The sequence below is a fragment of the Arachis ipaensis genome, chromosome B04 (assembly GCF_000816755.2).
Source record: "Arachis ipaensis cultivar K30076 chromosome B04, Araip1.1, whole genome shotgun sequence".
In the NCBI taxonomy this organism is placed as follows: Eukaryota; Viridiplantae; Streptophyta; class Magnoliopsida; order Fabales; family Fabaceae; genus Arachis; species Arachis ipaensis.
Window position 1 is genome coordinate 100131993 of NC_029788.2, and position 17900 is coordinate 100149892.

Consider the following 17900-nt stretch of genomic DNA (forward strand, 5'->3'; position numbering starts at 1 on the left):
GTATATCTGTCGAGCTACCTTGATCCACTAGGGTTCTATGGAGGTTTGCATTAGCGAGGATCATTGTTATTACCACTGGATCATCATGGCTAGGCGTTACCCCTTGAACATATTCTTTAGTGAATGAGATGGTTGGTAAGTTGGGTGTTTTGTTATCTTCTCTGACTTGATACACTTCTTTAAGATACCTTTTTCGTGATGATTCGAGATTCCTTCTCTAGCAAACACACCATTAATCATGTGTATATGTCGTTCAAGGATTTATGAGGGGGGGTTCTTGCCATCTCCCATCTTCCATCTTCAACCCTTTTTTTCTGCTCATCCGACCTCTCAGCTAAGTACCTATTTAGTCAACCTTCTCCAGCCAACTTTTCAATGACATTCTTTAAATCATAACAATCATTGGTAGAATGTCCATAAAGCTTGCGGTACACGTAGTATTCTGTCCGACTTCCTGCCTTTTTGTGTTTGATTGGGTGAGGAGGTGGAAGCTTCTCGGTGTGGTATATCTCCCTGTAAGCATCTACCTTTGAGGTTTTTACGAGTTGTACTCCTCTTTTTTCTTGGCTTCTTTCTCTTTTTTCTGAGGGGGATAGGGTAGGCTAGGTCTTAGGAGAGGCTCTCTTAGTCATGAATTCTCCTCCATGTTGATGTACTTCTCTATCCGTTCTTGTACTTCGTACAAGAAAGTTGGGTGTCGCTTGGATATGGTTTGAGAGAACGGCCCTTCTTTAAGGCCATTAACAAATCCTATTGTCACTGCATTAGTAGGTAAGTTTTGTATTTCCAAGCATGCTTTGTTAAACCTTTCCATGTAATCTTGGAGTGTCTCATCAATTTCTTGTTTAACTTCTACCAAACTTGGGGCATGCTTCACCTTATCCTTCTGAATTAAGAATCTAGTAAGAAACTTTCTTGCCAGGTCATCAAAACAAGTTACCAACCTGGGAGGTAAGTTATTGAACCACTTTATCGCAGCTTTGGTCAGAGTTGTCGGGAAGGCTTCACAACGAGTAGTATTAGAGGCGTCGGCTAGGTACACCCGACTTTTGAAGTTGCTAAGATGATGCATTGGGTTAGTCATTCTGTCATAGAGATCCATGTTGGAGGTTTTGAAGTTTCTTGGAACCTTGGTTCGCATGATCTCCTCAACGAATAGATCTTCACCTCCTAGAGGGCTTTCCTTTCAATCTGTTCGATTGCTTCGCCTTCGGATGTCAGCCTCTAACCTTAAGAGCTTCTCTTCCAGCTCTTTTTGTCGTCATACCACCTTTCGCAATTTCTGTTCTGCTTTTCGTTATCGTTCAGATGCCAATTTGAGTTGCTCTAATCATCCGCGGTGGTTGTGGACTAACCCTAGTATTTCTGTTGGATGGGAAGGTTCTTCATCTTTGGGTGGATGGACCTTTGATTGAATCTGGCTCGATTGAGGGTTTTCCAATGTTCCTTCTCTGTGGGGAGTATGCGTTCTCTCTCGAGTATGAGGTAGGGCTAGCGTGAGGTCGTCGTGGTGGGGCTCTGGTTCTAATTCAAACATTGTGTGGCCGTCTTCATATTGATTATCCGCCATTATTAAGAGTTGAACTCCAGGTCTTCGACAACAGCACCAATGTTCTGAGGGTTACTTGAAACGGTGGTTGGGCCTGAACGCAAGGTCCAGACTCCTTGTGAGATAGCGTCTGACTTATTCTTATGCTAAGGTTCCGCTGTCTGAGTTTCTTGAGGTGAGGGGTGGTACCTGCAAGAGACTCCGATGCTTAAGTTAGCAAGGACTTTAAGCAGGTTTTTAGTAGATTAGAACGTGAATATACTTGAGCGGTATCAGTGTATTTATAGTAGAGTAGGCAACCACCTTTTTGGAGTAATTCCACTTTTGTTGGTGGATGAATGTTCCTTTTATCTTGGGAGTTTGTTAGGATCTATCTTTAAGTGGAGATAGAGATAGTAGGAGAGATTCGGGGAGGCAGTTACTTATTTTGGATAAGTAAAGCTGGGTCTTTTTATCGTGTCCGACCTCTTAAGAGGTCGGGTAAGTTTGGAGAGGCCATCCTTTTTGGATGGACCTTTTATCCTTACTGGGCCTGGTTTTATTTCTGGGTTAGGGTATAAACAGATGCCATACTCAAATATAAATAGTGACTTCATGGTTTTGGTTCCCAATATACCAAAGCCGCCTCAACAACTCTTTTCCCATCAAAGGAGTTGCAATTCAACCGCTCTAGGAATATAGAAGGTTTTATTAGTTGAAAAAAAACTGAGATAACTCTTCCATTAATTTTAATTTTTAATTTCTATAAGTAAAGGTACACTTTTATACTCCATTAATTTAGTATAATTTGTTTTTAGAAATAAAGATTAGTGTGTATGTTATTTATGTAAATATTAATCAATTTAAAAAGAGGTTTATATTTGGCCGAATTATGTGTACAGATTATAATATTTGAGTAATAAAAAATAATGTTTATTATTTATACGAACAATAATCGGCCAAAAGAAAGTTTATTGATTGGTCAAATAATAAGCATTATACATTTTTGTTTATTTTTTATTAATTACGCGATCAATAATCGACCCAAAGGAAGATTATTGTTTAGCCAATTAATAGAAAATATATGCAGTAATTAATAGGTTGTGAAGTTTAAGTTTTTATGTGTGCATTCAGTCAGTTGAAAGAAAGGCTTAATGTGTGACAGAAATTTTTGACAATATTTGATTACTGCAATGAGATTATCACTTACAGTTAATTTTTCTATCAAAACATTAAAAATTAATGTTGTTCTAAATATCTTAATATGAATTTTTTTTTCATTATTTAACTAATGTTTACTGCATATTTTTTTGTTCTAATCCAGAAACTATGGCTTCAACTACCAATATTTCTGCACAAATTAGCAGTATTCCTATATTGAATGGTTCAAACTTTAAGGTTTTGAAGGATATTGTAGAGATTGTCCTTAGTTGTATGAATGTGGATATAACTCTTCGAGAGAAGAAACTCACTTTCACTCCAGAAAATTTTAATGAGATTAAAATAGAGAAGTGGGAGAGATCTAATCCAAAAAATTTCACTCTTGAGGTATTTCGGGGTTCAATTACTGAAGATAAAGATGCTAAAAAGTTCATGCAAGATGTTGAAAAGTTCTTTGCTAAGAATGAAAAGGAAAAGGTAAGTAATCTTTTGAACAAACTTGTCTCCATGAGGTATAAAGGTAAAGGGAACATAAGGGAGTAGTTTATGGAAATGTCTCATCTTGTTTCTAAACTGAAAGCACTAAAGTTAGAATTGTTTGAGAATTTACTCATGCATTTCATGCACACTTTGGGTAATTTAAAGTGAGTTATAACATTCCAAAGGATAATTGGTCCATAAATGAGCTTATATTTCACCATGTGCAAGAAGAAGAGAGGCTATAGTGAAATAAGATTGAGAGTACTCATATGGTTTCGTCTTCTCAATATAAAAGAAAGCATGATACTACTGCGGATGCGCCTTCTCAACAGATATGGCCTTTAGCAATGCCAAATTTCGCAACGCCTTAAAACCGTTCTCTTAGATAGGTTTAGACAACGGTTTTTTAAAGTGTTACTGTTGAATTCAGTTTTTCATCAATTTCTAGCAACAAAATAAAACTGTTCTCTTTCACTATTTTAAAGAACGGTTTTATAACCGTTACCATGATTTGGCTTTAAACAACGGTTTTTTATTGTTGTTTAAAAAATTGTACAAAAGAAACGCACTAAAACCGTTGCCGAAATGCTACACTTTAAAACTGTTCCATTAGATGGTCTTAGACAACGGTTTTTACAGTGTTGTTGTTGAAGTTCATTTTTTCATTATGCTATAGTAACAAAATAAAACCATTCTCTTTGACTATTTTAAAGAACGATTTTACAACCCTTACAACAATTATTTATGAAACAACCATTTTCTAATATTATTTAAATAATTGTACAAATTAAACAATACTAATAAAAATAATTTTAGATAATTATATAAATTGAAACTATTTTTTCTATAAATACTGAATTTATAAAATACTCAAAAACTATTGTTATAAATAAATAACAAATATTATTTTAAAAAATAAAATTAAAATAAATTTATTAATAATATTTTAAAATATTTTTAATATAGTATATTAGATTTTAAAATTATTATTCTATATTTCTATCCACCCATTTTTATCAAAACATGTATTTTATCTATATCCTTTTATAAAATCACTCATTCCTAACTCTAAATTCCCAAATTAAATAAAAAACCCTAATTTCCAAATTCCAAAACCCTAAACACTCCCCTCAATGAGCACACAACCCCCCACTCATAAGCGTAACACATACACACACAGACAAGAGAGGAGGAAGAAGAAGAGGACGGCGCCGGCGGGTTAGGTGCCGCCGTCGCCGTCGTTGCCAAGCCCGAAGGAGAAAGAGAGTCCGCAAAGGGAGAGTGAGGGACGGAGAAGAGAAGCCGCGCTAACCCCGCAACGCCACTGCGTCGTCACCTCCGTTGAGCGGTCGCCATCATCGTGTGAGAAAGGAGAAGGAGCCGTCGAGGGGTCGCTGAGCCGCTGCCTTCGCCGTTGCGTTCGTTTTTGTCACAGAAGCTTCTATTTCCGTCACTTTCATGTTGCAGAGAGAAAGAACTACGCATGAGCCAGGGGTCAGGGAAAGGGAGCCACCGCCGTTGCATCCTGGCTACGCCGCCGTTCAATTCGTTGTTTCATCATGGCCATGGAGAGGAACGTGAATGGAAAAGGAAACAGGGAAGCTGCTACTTGGGATTTGAGGAAAACGGCTCTGTTCTGCCTCGCCTCTAGGTTCTGCAAGTTGCCGAAGTCCTCAGCCGCTGGGAACCAGCACTGAAGCTGCCCAAAATCACTACTGCTGCTGCCTTGGGAGCTGGTATTGGAACCACTGATGGAGCTGCTGTGTTTAGTGATTTTCGCGAGTTGTGACATTGAGGTAGGGAATATTTTATTAAATTAAGAGTAAAGTATCGTTTTTGTCCCCAACGTTTGGGGTAAATCCTATTTGTGTCCCTAACATTCAAATCGTCCTATTTGTATCCCTAACGTTTATAGAAGTGATTCAATGTTATCCTACTATCAATTATACTAACAAATCAGATTATATTTTTCAATTATTCTCACTTGGATGTATTCATTCTCAATTAGGTCTCACTTGGATGTGTTCGATTTTAATATTATACTCACTATTTGTGTTTAGATTCAATTATGTCCCTAGAAAAGTGAATTATGTAAATGTTATAGGAATTAGTTTCAACTTTTTATGAGCTATTTTTCGGAGTGGATCATCGATTCTATCCCAGACATTTGTATTCTAACTTCAAGAAGAGATTTTTAAAACTCAAACTAAAGTGTTCATGATGTGTAATTGACGTCAGGATAACATTGAATCACTTTTACAAACGTTAGGGATACAAATAGGACGATTTAAACGTTAGGGACACAAATAGAATTTACCCTAAACGTTCGGGACAAAAACGATACTTTACTCTTAAATTAAATATTTTAAACTTTGAATGCCTGAAAAGTTTACTGGATTATTACGAATAGTTGAATGCTTCATATGTAATGGATTTTAGTTGTAGATTAAATGTGTGACTGGTTGTGCCTCTTGTTGATTTTACGATAGTAAGGTAGAACATGTTGATATGTGTATGCTGTAGTCTGCAAGAGTGTGTTGAGAAGATACATGTCTAATGTTGTTCTGATTTTGATTTGAAAACTGGTTCTCTGAAAATGAAAAATTTCTATAGCTGTTTAGATGCTCTCTTTACTAACTTTGTTTCTTATATTCTGATTCACAGTTTAAGATAGCCCTTTTTTCTACTTTTCATTTTCTTCAGGATTGAAATTGTAGATAAATGCTTTTGCCATGACACAATGGAACAGATTGTTGATTCTTTGGTGAGCTTTACATCTTCCATTAAATTTAAGTACAGGTATGAAGCAAGCTATGGTCACCTTGTAAATCTCAGTCAGGCAGATAATAAAATAGTAATGGGGTTTTCGAAAATAAACAATAAACTAAGGATAGAAATACTTATGTAAATCATTGGTGAAAATTTTAGATAAGCGTATGGAGATGCATTCGTTCCTCTGAACCTCTGCTTTCCTGCTGTCTTCATCCAATCAATCTTACTCCTTTCTATGGCTGGCTTTATGTAAGGATGTCACCGGTGCCAATGGCTACTTTCGATCTCTCTCGGGAAAATGGTCCAAATGCTCTGTCACAGCATGGCTAATCGTCTGGAGGCATCACCCTTGTCGTTGGTTGCATCCTATTCCTCTCTGTGAAAATGGTCCGATGCGCTGTCACTGCATGGCTAATCATCTTGGAGGTTCTCGATCGTACTAGAATAGGATTTACTATCCTTTTGCGTCTGTCACTATGCCCAGCACTCGCGAGGTTGGAGTTCGTCACAATCATTCAATCCCAGAGTCCTACTCGGAATACCACGGACAAGGTTTAGACTTTCCAGACTCTCATGAATGGCGCCATCAATCTAGCTTATACCACGAAGATTCTGATTAAGAGATCTAAGAGATACTCATTCAATCTAATGTAGAACGGAAGTGGTTGTCAGGCACGCGTTCATAGGGAATGATGATGATTGTCACGTTCATCACATTCAGGTTGAAGTGCGAATGAATATCTTAGAAGCGAAATAAGATGAATTGAATAGAAAATAGTAGTACTTTGTATTAATCTTTTAGGAACAGCAGAGCTCCACACCTTAATCTATGGAGTGCAGAAACTCTACCGTTAAAATTACATAAGTGAATAGAGGGTAAGCATGGCCGAATGGCCAGCCTCCCATGGAGGTCTAGAGATCTGAAAATGATCAAAAGATGATTCCAAAGATGTTCCAAAGATGGTTCAAAAGATGTCTAATACAATAGTAAAAAGTCCTATTTATAATAAACTAGCTACTAGGGTTTACAGAAGTAAGTAATTGATGCATAAATCTACTTCCAGGGCCCACTTGGTGTGTGTTTGGGCTGAGCTTGAGTGTTACACGTGTAGAGGTCATTCCTGGAGTTGAACGCCAGTTTTGGTGCCAATTTGGGCGTTGAACTCCACTTTGCAACTTGTTTCTGGCGCTGGACGCCAGAATTGGGTAGAGAGCTGGCGTTGAACGCCAGTTTACGTCATCTAAACTTGGGCAAAGTATAGACTATTATACATTTCTAGAAAGCTCTGGATGTCTACTTTCCAACGCAATTGGAAGCGCACCATTTAGAGTTCTGTAGCTCCAGAAAATCCATTTTGAGTGCAGGGAGGTCAGAATCCAACAGCATCAGCAGTCCTTCTTCAACCTCTGAATCTGATTTTTGCTCAAGTCCCTCAATTTCAGCTAGAAAATACCTGAAATCACAGAAAAACACACAAACTTATAGTAAAGTCCAGAAATATGAATTTAACATAAAAACTAATGAAAACATCCCTAAAAGTAACTAGGTCCTACTAAAAACATACTAAAAAGAATGCCAAAAAGCGTATAAATTATCCGCTCATCACAACACCAAACTTAAATTGTTGCTTGTCCCCAAGTAACTGAAAATCAAATAGGATAAAAAGAAGAGAATATACTATAAATTCCAAACTATAAATGAAACATAGCTCCAATCAGATGAGTAGGTTTATGGGGAAGAGTGGATGGATGTGAGTGGTGAAGAGGTGATGGGGAAGAGTGTTTATGGGATTGTGTGAAAGATGGGTAAAAAGAAGTGAGTGGAGGTAGGTGGGGATCCTGTGGGGTCCACAGATCTTGAGGTGATCCTGTGGGGTCCACAGATCCTGAGGTGTTCAAGGATTTACAACCTTGCACCAAATTAGGCATGTAAAATGCCCTTGCACACAACTCTGGGCGTTCAGCGCCAGGTTGGTGCTTGTTCTGGGCGTTCAGCGCCAGCTCTCCTCTAGGGTGCATTTCTGGCGTTCAAACGCCCAGATGCTGCCCATTTCTGGCGTTCAGCGCCAGAACCATGTTCTGTTCTGGCGTTGAATGCCCAAAACATGCTTCTTACTGGCGTTTAAACGCCAGTAAGGTCTTCCTCCAGGGTGTAATTTTTCTTCGCTGTTTTTGATTCCGTTTTCAATTTTTATATTTATTTTGTGACTCCACATGATCATGAACCTATAAAGACATATAACTAAGAAAAATATAATTAGATAAACATTGGGTTGCCTCCCAACAAGTGCTTCTTTAATGTCAATAGCTTGACAGTGGGCTCTCATGGAGCCTCACAGATGTGCAGAGCTTTGTTGAAACCTCCAGGCTTAAGGTCCAGTCTTCTTAGTTGAACCGGTTTGCCTTTTGAGTCAATCTTCCATTGAGCTCCTTCTACGCATATGTCCATGAGGACTTGGTCCAACCTTTGATCAAAGTTGACTCTCCTTGTGTAGGGGCGTGTGTTCTCTTCCATGTTTGGCAAGTTGAACGCCAACATCACATTTTCCGGACTAAAATCTAAGTATTTCCCCAGAACCATGGTGAGATAATTCTTTGGGTTCGGGTTCTTACTTTGATCATGGTTCCTAGTGATCCATGCATTAGCATAGAACTCTTGAACCATTAGAATTCTGACTTGTTGGATGGGTTTTGTTAGAACTTTTAAGCTTCATAGAGGGATTCACCATCTTTTTGTTTGAAGGTTTGAACATCCACTCTAAGCTTTCTCAGCTTTTGAGTTGGAAAGAACTTGGCTAAGAAAGCCGTGACCAGCTTGTCCCAGGAGTTCAGGCTATCTCTGGGTTGAGAATCTAACCACACTCTAGCTCTGTCTCTTACAACAAAAGGGAAAAGCATGAGCCTGTAGACTTCAGGATCTACTCCATTAGTCTTAACAGTATCACAGATCTGCAAGAATTCAGTTAAGAACTGAAAAGGATCTTCAGATGGAAGTCCATGAAACTTGCAGTTTTGCTGCATCAGAGAAACTAGCTGAGATTTCAGCTCAAAATTGTTTGCTCCAATGGCAGGAATGGAGATGCTTCTTCCATGTAAATTGGAATTAGGTGCAGTAAAGTCACCAAGCATTCTCCTTGCATTATTGTTGTTGGGTTCGGCTGCCATCTCCTTTACTTGTTCTAAATTTTCAATAAGGTTGTCTCTGGATTGTTGTAATTTAGCTTCTCTTAGTTTTCTCTTCAGAGTCCTTTCAGGTTCTGGATCAGCTTCAACAAGAATGCCTTTTTCCTTGTTCCTGCTCATAAGAAAGAAAAGAGAACAAGAAAAGAAGAGGAATCCTCTATGTCACAGTAAAGAGGTTCCTTATTATTAGTAGAAGAAGAAAAGGAATAGGGGTGAAGAAGAATGAAGAATCCAAACACAGGGGTAAGGATAGGAGCAGTGATGTGAGATGAAGAGAAGTGTTAGTAGATGAATAAATAATTAGAAGGAGATGAGGGAGAAGGATTTTCGGAAATTATTTTTGAAAAAAGGGTTAGTGATTTTCGAAAATAGTTTTTGAAAAAGGTTAGTGGTTTTCGAAAATTAAAATCAAAAATTAAAATAATTAATTAATTAAAAAGAATTTTTGAAAAAGAGGGAGATATTTTCAAAAATTAGAGAGAGAGAGAGAGTTAGTTAGGTAGTTTTGAAAAAGATAAGAAACAAACAAAAAGTTAGTTAGTTAGTTGAAACAAATTTTGAAAAGATAAGAAGTTGGGAAGTTAGAAAAGATATTTTGAAATCAAATTTTTGAAAAAGATAAGATGAGAAGATATTTTTGAAAAGATATGATAAAAATTAGTTTTTTTTTTTTTTGAAAAAGATTTGATTTTAAAATCACAATTAATGACTTGATTCACAAGAAATCACAAGATATGATTCTAGAACTTAAAGTTTGAATCTTTCTTAACAAGTAAGTATCAAACTTGAAATTTTTGAATCAAAACATTAATTGGTGATGTTATTTTCAAAAATTATGAGATAAAATTGAGAAAAAGATTTTTGAAAAATATTTTTATAATTTCGAAAATAACTAAGAAAAATGAAAAAGATTTTATTTTTGAAAAAGATTTTGAAAAAGATAAGATTTTTAAATTGAAAATTTGATTTGACTCATAAAAACAACTAGATTTTAAAAATTTTTGAAAAAGTCAAATCTAATTTTTGAAATTTTAAGAGAGAAAAAGGGAAAGATATTTTTTTTTATTTTTGAATTTTTATGATGAGAGAGAAAAATAAGAAAAATGATGCAATGCATGAAAGTTATGTATCAAAACAATGAATGCATGCAAGAATGCTATGAATGTCAAGATGAACACCAAGAACACTATGAAGATCATGATGACCATCAAGAACATATTTTTGAAAAATTTTTAATGCAAAGAAAACATGCAAGACACCAAACTTAGAATTCTTTAATGCTTAGACACTAAGAATTCAAGAATGCATATGAAAAACAAGAAAAGACACAAAACAAGAAATCATCAAGATCAAACAAGAAGACTTACCAAGAACCGCTTGAAGATCATGAAGAACACTATGAATGCATGAATTTTCGAAAAATGCAAGGTGAATATGCAATTGACACCAAACTTATAACATGACTCAAGACTCAAACAAGAAACACAAAAAATATTTTTGATTTTTATGGTTTTTTTCTAATTTTTTTGTATATTTTTCGAAAATTATTGTGAAAAATAAAAATAAGGATTCCAAAATTTTTAATATGAATTCCAGGAATCTTATGCTTTTTAGTCTAAAGCTCCAATCAAAGGGTCAGGCATGGCTTAATAGCCAGCCAAGCTTTAGCATGTAATCCAGACATGACACGCCTAACATGCCCTACAGTCGTGGCTTTACAGCCAACCAGGCTTCAACATGCTTTATGAAACACTAGAATTCATTCTTAAAAATTCTGAAGAAAAATATATTTTTGAAAACATTTTTATTTTAAGATTTTTTTCGAAAACAAAGGAGAAATTTTTGAAAGATTTTTGAAAAATTTTTGAAAAGAAAACAAAAGAAAATTACCTAATCTGAGCAACAAGATGAACCGTCAGTTGTCCAAACTCGAACAATCCCCGGCAACGACGCCAAAAACTTGGTGTGCAGAAATTGTGATTACACTTTGATTATGTAAAATTCATTTCTCTTTCTTTCCTTGGCAATGGCGCCAAAAATATGATGCCAATACCATGGTTCACAACTTCGCACAACTAACCAGCAAGTGCACTGGGTCGTCCAAGTAATACCTTACGTGAGTAAGGGTCGAATCCCACGGAGATTGTAGGTATGAAGCAAGCTATGGTCACCTTGTAAATCTCAGTCAGGAAGATAATAAAATAGTGATGGGGTTTTCGAAAATAAACAATAAACTAAGGATAGAAATACTTATATAAATCATTGGTGAGAATTTCAGATAAGCGTATGGAGATGCATTCGTTCCTCTGAACCTCTGCTTTCCTGCTATCTTCATCCAATCAATCTTACTCCTTTCTATGGCTGGCTTTATGTAAGGATGTCACCGGTGCCAATGGCTACTTTCGATCTCTCTCGGGAAAATGGTCCAAATGCTCTGTCACAGCATGGCTAATCGTCTGGAGACATCACCCTTGTCGTTGGTTGCATCCTATTCCTCTCTGTGAAAATGGTCCGATGCGCTGTCACTGCATGGCTAATCATCTTGGAGGTTCTCGATCGTACTAGAATAGGATTTACTATCCTTTTGCATCTGTCACTACGCCCAGCACTCGCGAGGTTGGAGTTCGTCACAATCATTCAATACCAGAGTCCTACTCGGAATACCACGGACAAGGTTTAGACTTTCCGGACTCTCATGAATGGCGCCATCACTCTAGCTTATACCACGAAGATTCTGATTAAGAGATCTAAGAGATACTCATTCAATCTAATGTAGAACGGAAGTGGTTGTCAGACACGCGTTCATAGGGAATGATGATGATTGTCACGTTCATCACATTCAGGTTGAAGTGCAAATGAATATCTTAGAAGCGAAATAAGATGATTGAATAGAAAATAGTAGTACTTTGCATTAATCTTTTAGGAACAGCAGAGCTCCACATCTTAATCTATGGAGTGCAGAAACTCTACCGTTAAAATTACATAAGTGAATAGAGGGTAAGCATGGCCGAATGGCCAGCCTCCCATGGAGGTCTAGAGATCTGAAAATTATCAAAAGATGATTCCAAAGATGTTCCAAAGATGGTTCAAAAGATGTCTAATACAATAGTAAAAAGTCCTATTTATAATAAACTAGCTACTAGGGTTTACAAAAGTAAGTAATTGATGCATAAATCCACTTACGGGGCCCACTTGGTGTGTGCTTGGGCTGAGCTTGAGTGTTACACGTGTAGAGGTCATTCCTGGAGTTGAACGCCAGTTTTGGTGCCAATTTGGGCGTTGAACTCCACTTTGCAACTTGTTTCTGGCGCTGGACACCAGAATTGGGTAGAGAGCTGGCGTTGAACGCCAGTTTACGTCATCTAAACTTGGGCAAAGTATGGATTATTATACATTGCTGGAAAGCTCTGGATGTCTAATTTCCAACGCAATTGGAAGCGCGCCATTTCGAGTTCTGTAGCTCCAGAAAATCCATTTTGAGTGCAGGGAGGTCAGAATCCAACAGCATCAGCAGTCCTTCTTCAACCTCTGAATCTGATTTTTGCTCAAGTCCCTCAATTTCAGCCAGAAAATACCTGAAATCACAGAAAAACACACAAACTCATAGTAAAGTCCAGAAATGTGAATTTAACATAAAAACTAATGAAAACATCCCTAAAAGTAACTAGTTGAGCTTGAAGGTTTCCCTGAGATCAGTGAGTTTCTTTTTCTTGTCAAAACTCATTTGAGTTCTTGATTACTATACTTTCTTCCTTCCATATGAGAAGCTACTTACTATAATGTAAACCGTCTAACATTTTCTTGTCAAAACTCATTTGAGTTCTTGATTACTATGCTTTCTTCCTTCCATACGAAAAGCTACTTACTATAATGTAAACCGTCTAACTGATGCAGATACGAGAGGGTAGATTTTAAACTCTTGACCAGTGCTTGTTGCGTGAGTACCATACGACTTTATAAGCAAAATCTAAGCAGATTTCTGGTGACTTTTGTGAGGTAATGAACATTGCCAGCATTACAAATCCAACATCATTCAAAGATGAGGTTTCTAGGTGGTTTATAAATGTGAGACATTCTTTGCCTTTGAGCTAGCTTTGGGGTTGAGTTAAAATAGGTTATAGATTTCTTGTCTCTTGGCAATTTGTCCATCAATTGTTGTTACTTTTACGTTTACAGTTGAGTTAAAGACTCTTGATATTATTCTTAATTTCTACTATTTACTTTGATGTTGTCAAATGATGGCCTTATTCTGAGCTGTTTTATTAGTGCTGATTTGATTTTAGAGAGTTCATATAGGTTGATTTTGCTGTTTAGTACTGCTTTATCCTTGTTAATGGCTAATTTCATGCCTTGTTTTGATTGAGCAATGATGATGATGGCCTTATTCTGAGCTATTTTATTAGTGCTGATTTGATTTTAGTGAGTTCATGTGGGTTGATTTTGCTGTTTAGTGCTGCTTTATCCTTGTTAATGGCTGATTTCATGCCTTGTTTTGATTGAGCAATGATGATGATGGCCTTATTCTGAGCTATTTTATTAGTGCTGATTTGATTTTAGAGAGTTCATATGGGTTGATTTTACTGTTTAGTGCTGCTTTATCCTTGTTAATGGCTGATTTCATGCCTTGTTTTGATTGCGCAATGATGATGATGGCCTTATTCTGAGTTGTTTTATTAGTGCTGATTTGGTTTTAGTGAGTTCATATGGGTTGATTTTGCTGTTTAGTGCTGCTTTATCCTTGTTAATGGCTGATTTCATGCCTTATTTTGATTGAGCAATGATGATGATGGCCTTATTCTGAGCTGTTTTATTAGTGCTGATTTGGTTTTAGTGAGTTCATATGGGTTGATTTTGCTGTTTAGTGCTGCTTTATCCTTGTTAATGGCTGATTTCATGCCTTGTTTTGATTGAGCAATGATGCTGATGGCCTTATTCTGAGCTGTTTTATTAGTGCTGCTTTGATTTTAGTGAGTTCATATGGGTTGATGTTGCTGTTTAGTGCTGCTTTATCCTTGTTAATGGCTGATTTCATGCCTTGTTTTGATTGAGCAATGATGATGATGGCCTTATTCTGAGCTGTTTTATTAGTGCTGATTTGATTTTAGTGAGTTCATATGGGTTGATTTTGTTGTTTAGTGCTGCTTTATCCTTGTTAATGGCTGATTTCATGCCTTGTTTTGATTGAGCAATGATGCTGATTTCATGCCTTGTTTTGATTGAGCAATGATGCTGATGGCCTTATTCTGAGCTGTTTTATTAGTGTTGATTTGATTTTAGTGAGTTTATATGGGTTGATTTTGCTGTTTGTTTAAATTCAGAAACGTCCTATTTACTGCCATAATGTTGCCGAAATTTCTAAAAATTTGTGTTAATTGAATTTCAATTTGTGAATTGAATTTGGTAATTTGTTGCTTTAGTTTTTTTTCAATTAAATATCGTATAAATCAATAAGAGGGATGGAATATAATTAGTATCTTTGTATAGAGACAACAGTGAAGAAAACACGAGGACCTACACAATGCTTGAAGATTCATGCAAGACAGTTGGAAAATAGAGAAGAAATTACTCTAGATATTGAAGGAGAGGCAATTGGTCCTACTGATGAAGCTGTAAACAACTTGAGCAAATTTTTGGGCACAGTGGCAAGGAATTTAGATTTTGTCCATTAATTTACACAAATTGAAAGGGGATTAAAGATAAAGAAGTCATTTAGGAATCTGTTCAAGTGAGAATATTATTATTGTTAGCTATTTCAACTCTTCTTTGTTATATTTTTTGCTACATTAGATGATATAGTTCGAGGTTGTCATGATAGTATTGTGGTATTTTGAATGTGATTGTGGATCTTACAACAATTTTTGTAAGTCAAATTTGATGAAAAATATTCAATTATTTTTCTTTAGTAACTTTATTCAAATAGTTTAGATTATTTATTGACTCTAAATAATTTAAAAAAATGAAATTAATTTCATTCACGAGAAAACTACTATTGTAAATAAAGAATTATATATTACGAAAAATCGTTGTCAAAAGTTACAAAGGACAACGGTGTTAAAACCGTTGCCAAAAAACGACACCAACGGTAATGCTTTAAAACCGTTGTCTTAGATGACTATAAAATGGCAAGGGTTTTAAAATCGTTGCCAAAAAAATCAATGGTAACGCTTTTAAACCGTTGTCTTAGACAACTATAAATTGGCAACGGTACAAAAATCGTTACCAAAAAACGACACAAACGGTAATGCTTTAAAACCGTTGCTGTTGTGGATAACAAAACTACTACAGTTTAAAACCGTTGCCTATCCAGGTACGGTTTTAAATTGTTGTACCATGAAAAAGAACGGTTTAAAACCGTTGTTTCTTGAGTAACGGTTTGAAACCGTTGTTTAAAATTTGTTTTCAAAACCGTTGCCTATACCAGTAACTTTGGCAACGGTTTTTTGGTTACCGTTGCCTTAGGTAAAAAACCGTTGTCTTTGAGCATTGGCAACGGCCGCATATACCACAGGTCAAAAATCGTTGCAATAGCGTTGCCTAAAGTTTAGGGAACGGTTTTTCAATATACGGCAACGGTTTTTGACCGTTGCGAAAAGCCTTGTTTGTTGTAGTGATAGTTGAAAAAAACTGAGATAACTCTTCTATTAATTTTTTTTATTTTTTATTAATTACGCGATCAATAATCGACCCAAAGGAAGATTATTGTTTAGCCAATTAATAGAAAATATATGCAGTAATAAATAGGTTGTGAAGTTTAAGTTTTTATGTGTGCCTTCAGTCGGTTGAAAGAAAGGCTTAATGTGTGACAGAAATTTTTGACAATATTTGATTACTGCAATGAGATTATCACTTACAGTTAATTTTTCTATCAAAACATTAAAAATTAATGTTGTTCTAAATATCTTAATATGAATTTTTTCCCATTATTTAACTAATGTTTACTGCATATTTTTTTGTTCTAATCCAGAAACTATGGCTTCAATTACCAATATTTCTGCACAAATTAGTAGTATTCCTATATTGAATGGTTCAAACTTTAAGGTTTTGAAGGATATTGTAGAGACTGTCCTTAGTTGTATGAATGTGGATATAACTCTTCGAGAGAAGAAATTCACTTTCACTCCAGAAAATTTTAATGAGATTAAAATAGAGAAGTGGGAGAGATCTAATCCAGAAAATTTCACTCTTGAGGTATTTCGGGGTTCAATTACTGAAGATAAAGATGCTAAAAAGTTCCTGCAAGATGTTGAAAAGTTCTTTGCTAAGAATGAAAAGGAAAAGGTAAGTAATCTTTTGAACAAACTTGTCTCCATGAGGTATAAAAGTAAAGAGAACATAAGGGAGTACATTATGGAAATGTCTCATCTTGTTTCTAAATTGAAAGCACTAAAGTTAGAATTGTTTGAGAATTTACTCATGCATTTCATGCACACTTTGGGTAATTTAAAGTGAGTTATAACATTCCAAAGGATAATTGGTCCATAAATGAGCTTATATTTCACCATGTGCAAGAAGAAGAGAGGCTATAGTGAAATAAGATTGAGAGTACTCATATGGTTTCGTCTTCTCAATATAAAAGAAAGCATGATACTACTGCGGATGCGCCTTCTCAACAGAAAAAGGATAAAAAACAGGATCAAGTTTCAACTTGTTTCATCTGTAAGAAAGTGGGACACATGAAGGATTCTATCAAATATGCCACTTGGCGTGCAAAGAAGGGTATAATTCTTACTTTCATTTGTTCTGAAGCTAGTTTAAGTTATGCACATGTTGATACTTAGTGGGTAGTTTCTGCTGCTACTACTCATGTAAGTGTTATTATGCAAGGTTACCTATGGAGTCGACTGCCAAATGATACTGAAAGATACATTTATTTGGTAGACGGCAATATAGTTCCAGTCGAAGTTATAGGAACTTTAGATTATGTTCCACGAGTGGATTTTACTTGGATTTATTTGAGACATTTTATGTACTGTCATTTAGACAGAATTTAGTTTTTGTTTTTGGTTTGGACAAATTATGTTATTTTTATTCGTTCAGAAATAATAAAGTCAGTCTCTTTTATAATTCGAACAATATTTGCTCTGATTGTTTGATGGATAATCTATATAGGTTTGGTTTGAATTCCTATAATAATGAAATACTACAACCAGGTATAAAACGAAAGCTAAATAAGAATTCAGCATCATTATGGCACAAACGCCTAGGTCATATCTCTAAACAGAGAATTCAAAGGCTCATGTCGGATAAAATTTTTGGACCTCTAAATTTAGCAGACTTTGAAGTCTACATTGAGTGCATAAAGAGGAAAAGGACAAATGAAAAAAAAATTAGGTGTCGAGAGAGCTAAAAATATCTTAGAACTGATACATACCGATATATGTGGCCCAGTCTCTAGCAAAATTAGGTGTTTGATTTCAATAAAGTTTTAAAGTTAGACTAGCTGGAAATAAACATGCACGAGATCGCTTGGTTTGTAATTTTCATGTTACTCATCCAAATTTGATCTATGTCGTTAAATATATTAGTATGGTGATCATCGTGGTTTAGTCATGACACTAATGTGATAAAAGTTGCAGTAATTTCATAACTAATATATGAGACGGACCAGATTGTTAAAATAATAAGGAAATAGCATTCAGATGCATGCATAAAGTTTATAAGATGTGATTGTCTCAGGAAAGAATATGTGTATAGCCAAGTGGGAGATTGATGGAAAATTATTTAATTTTTTAATTTGTTTGTGGCAATACATATAATAATTATAATCACAAATTAT

The 17900-nt window shown here is 35.7% G+C and overlaps 1 protein-coding gene and 1 long non-coding RNA gene across 3 annotated transcripts; one reads left to right on the forward strand and one right to left on the reverse strand.

Annotated features, from left to right (window-relative positions):
- LOC107636765 lies at positions 629-1102 on the reverse strand. Its single transcript, XM_016340254.1, has one exon. The coding sequence runs from the start codon at positions 1100-1102 to the stop codon at positions 629-631; it is 474 nt and encodes a 157-aa protein (XP_016195740.1).
- On the forward strand, positions 5614-14895 carry LOC107637922. Of its 2 annotated transcripts, XR_002361415.1 has the most exons (3): positions 5614-5933; positions 13019-13189; positions 14609-14895. It is a non-coding gene; the product is annotated as an uncharacterized LOC107637922 (long non-coding RNA). The 2 variants fall into 2 exon arrangements; XR_002361416.1 differs by lacking the exons at positions 5614-5933; positions 14609-14895 and adding an exon at positions 12793-12819.

Excerpts from the sequence above, each read along its gene's own strand:
- LOC107636765 (XM_016340254.1), bottom strand. The coding sequence starts at position 1,102 with ATGGATCTCTATGACAGAATGACTAACCCAATGCATCATCTTAGCAAC.